This window comes from Micromys minutus, assembly GCF_963924665.1.
Source record: "Micromys minutus genome assembly, chromosome: 16".
Taxonomy (NCBI): Eukaryota; Metazoa; Chordata; class Mammalia; order Rodentia; family Muridae; genus Micromys; species Micromys minutus.
Window position 1 is genome coordinate 32,454,313 of NC_137985.1, and position 1,719 is coordinate 32,456,031.

Below are 1,719 nucleotides of genomic sequence, written 5' to 3' on the forward strand. Positions count from 1 at the left end.
AGGCATATCTATGCTAATGATTATAACCTGCTTCATTATTGTTACCTTAAACCATCTCTAGACAGTGAAGAGGAAAACATCATGTACTTTAATACCAGAGAAGACTCCAAAAGATCAGGGTGAGTAGTAAATAATCCTTGCTTTCTCAATTTCTCTTTAAACCTCTGTGGATCAGTTATGCATTTGTTTTGTTGTTGTTGTTGTTTGTTTGTTGGTTTGTTTGGTTTTTTGGCACTAATTCCTAGCAAAGTCTAGGAAAACGAGGATTAGTAATGTGCGGAGACATCAGAGTTTAGTCTGCATTTTTTCTGGATGCATGGAAATAAATGGGTGTTAGAAAAGAGGAAATGGGTTTTTTCAAGAAATATACAAAAAAAAAAAAAAAAAAAAATCCCATGAGCAACAGTACTATTTGTATGCCCTGCTTAGGTTCACTAAGCACTAAACTTAGTAAGCAGGAACTCCAGTTCTCACTCTGGGATCAGTGATGGGATATTGATTAATGACATTTTAAATATCTATTTTTACAGATGCAAGTCATGAAGAAAATAGTTGCAGAAAGTAACTCTTCAGTGACTGAGTTCATTCTTATGGGGTTAACAGTTCAATCACAGCTCCAGGTGCCCCTGTTTGTCATCTTCTTGTTAAACTACATAGCCACTGTGGTGGGAAACTTGACCTTAATGAATCTCATTTGCCTAAATTCACATCTTCATACTCCCATGTACTTTTTCATCTTCAATCTCTCCTGCATTGATTTTTGTTATTCTCTTGTTTGTAACCCCACAATGCTTATGAGTTTTGTTTCAGAGCAGAGCACCATCTCCTATGCTGGATGCATGACTCAGCTGTTTTTATTCTGCTTTTTCGCCAACTCTGAATGTTATGTGCTGACAGCCATGGCCTATGATCGCTATGTGGCTATCTGCCACCCCCTCCAGTACACAACTGTCATGTCCCCAAAGATCTGTTGTCTGTTGGTGCTTGGATCTTACTTTATGGGTTTTGCTGGGGCCATGACTCACACAGGGTTTATGATCAGGCTCAGCTTTTGTAATTCTAAGATCATCAACCACTACATGTGTGACATCTTCCCTCTCCTTTGGATCTCCTGCAGTAACACCTATGTCAATGAACTGGTGAGCTCTGCTGTGGTTGGAACCATTATCATTTTATCTAGTCTCATTATCTTAGTCTCATATGCTATGATCCTCTCTAATATCCTTCGTATGTCTTCAAGTAAGGGTTGGTCCAAAGCCCTGGGCACTTGTGGATCTCACATCATAACTGTTAGTCTCTTCTATGGATCTGGACTGCTTGCATATGTCAAGCCAACATCTGAAGACACTGTGGGACAGGGTAAAATTTTCTCAGTATTTTATACTCTTGTGGTACCCATGCTGAATCCTCTCATCTACAGCCTCAGGAACAAGGATGTCAAACTTGCTGTGAAAAGAACAATGAAAAGAATCACAGGCTGAATGAACATTTGCACTTTCATAGTCCTGCCCCATTGCTTTGCTTTGCCCTTTCTATTTGTCTTTTTCATTACACTTTTCTGTTTTCTTTAATCTCTCTGGAGTATGGAAAAGATTTACACTGTCATCTCTTTCTTCTTGCTACTACTGAAATGTAATTCTTCTAATTATTTTCTGCAGGAGTTACTTCTGTTTATATATGGCTCCAAAATATTGCTCATTGTCAATATTAGATCAAGAC

At 38.4% G+C, this 1,719-nt stretch overlaps 1 protein-coding gene across 1 annotated transcript; it reads left to right on the top strand.

The window, feature by feature from the left end:
• Window positions 1-530: 530 nt before the first annotated feature.
• LOC308431186 (olfactory receptor 8C8-like) lies at window positions 531-1,481 on the top strand (the record flags this gene model as incomplete). The annotated part of the gene is made up of 1 exon (XM_080930552.1): window positions 531-1,481. The coding sequence occupies one exon, from the start codon at window positions 531-533 to the stop codon at window positions 1,479-1,481; it is 951 nt and encodes a 316-aa protein (XP_080786678.1).
• Between the last annotated feature and the right edge of the window lie 238 nt (window positions 1,482-1,719).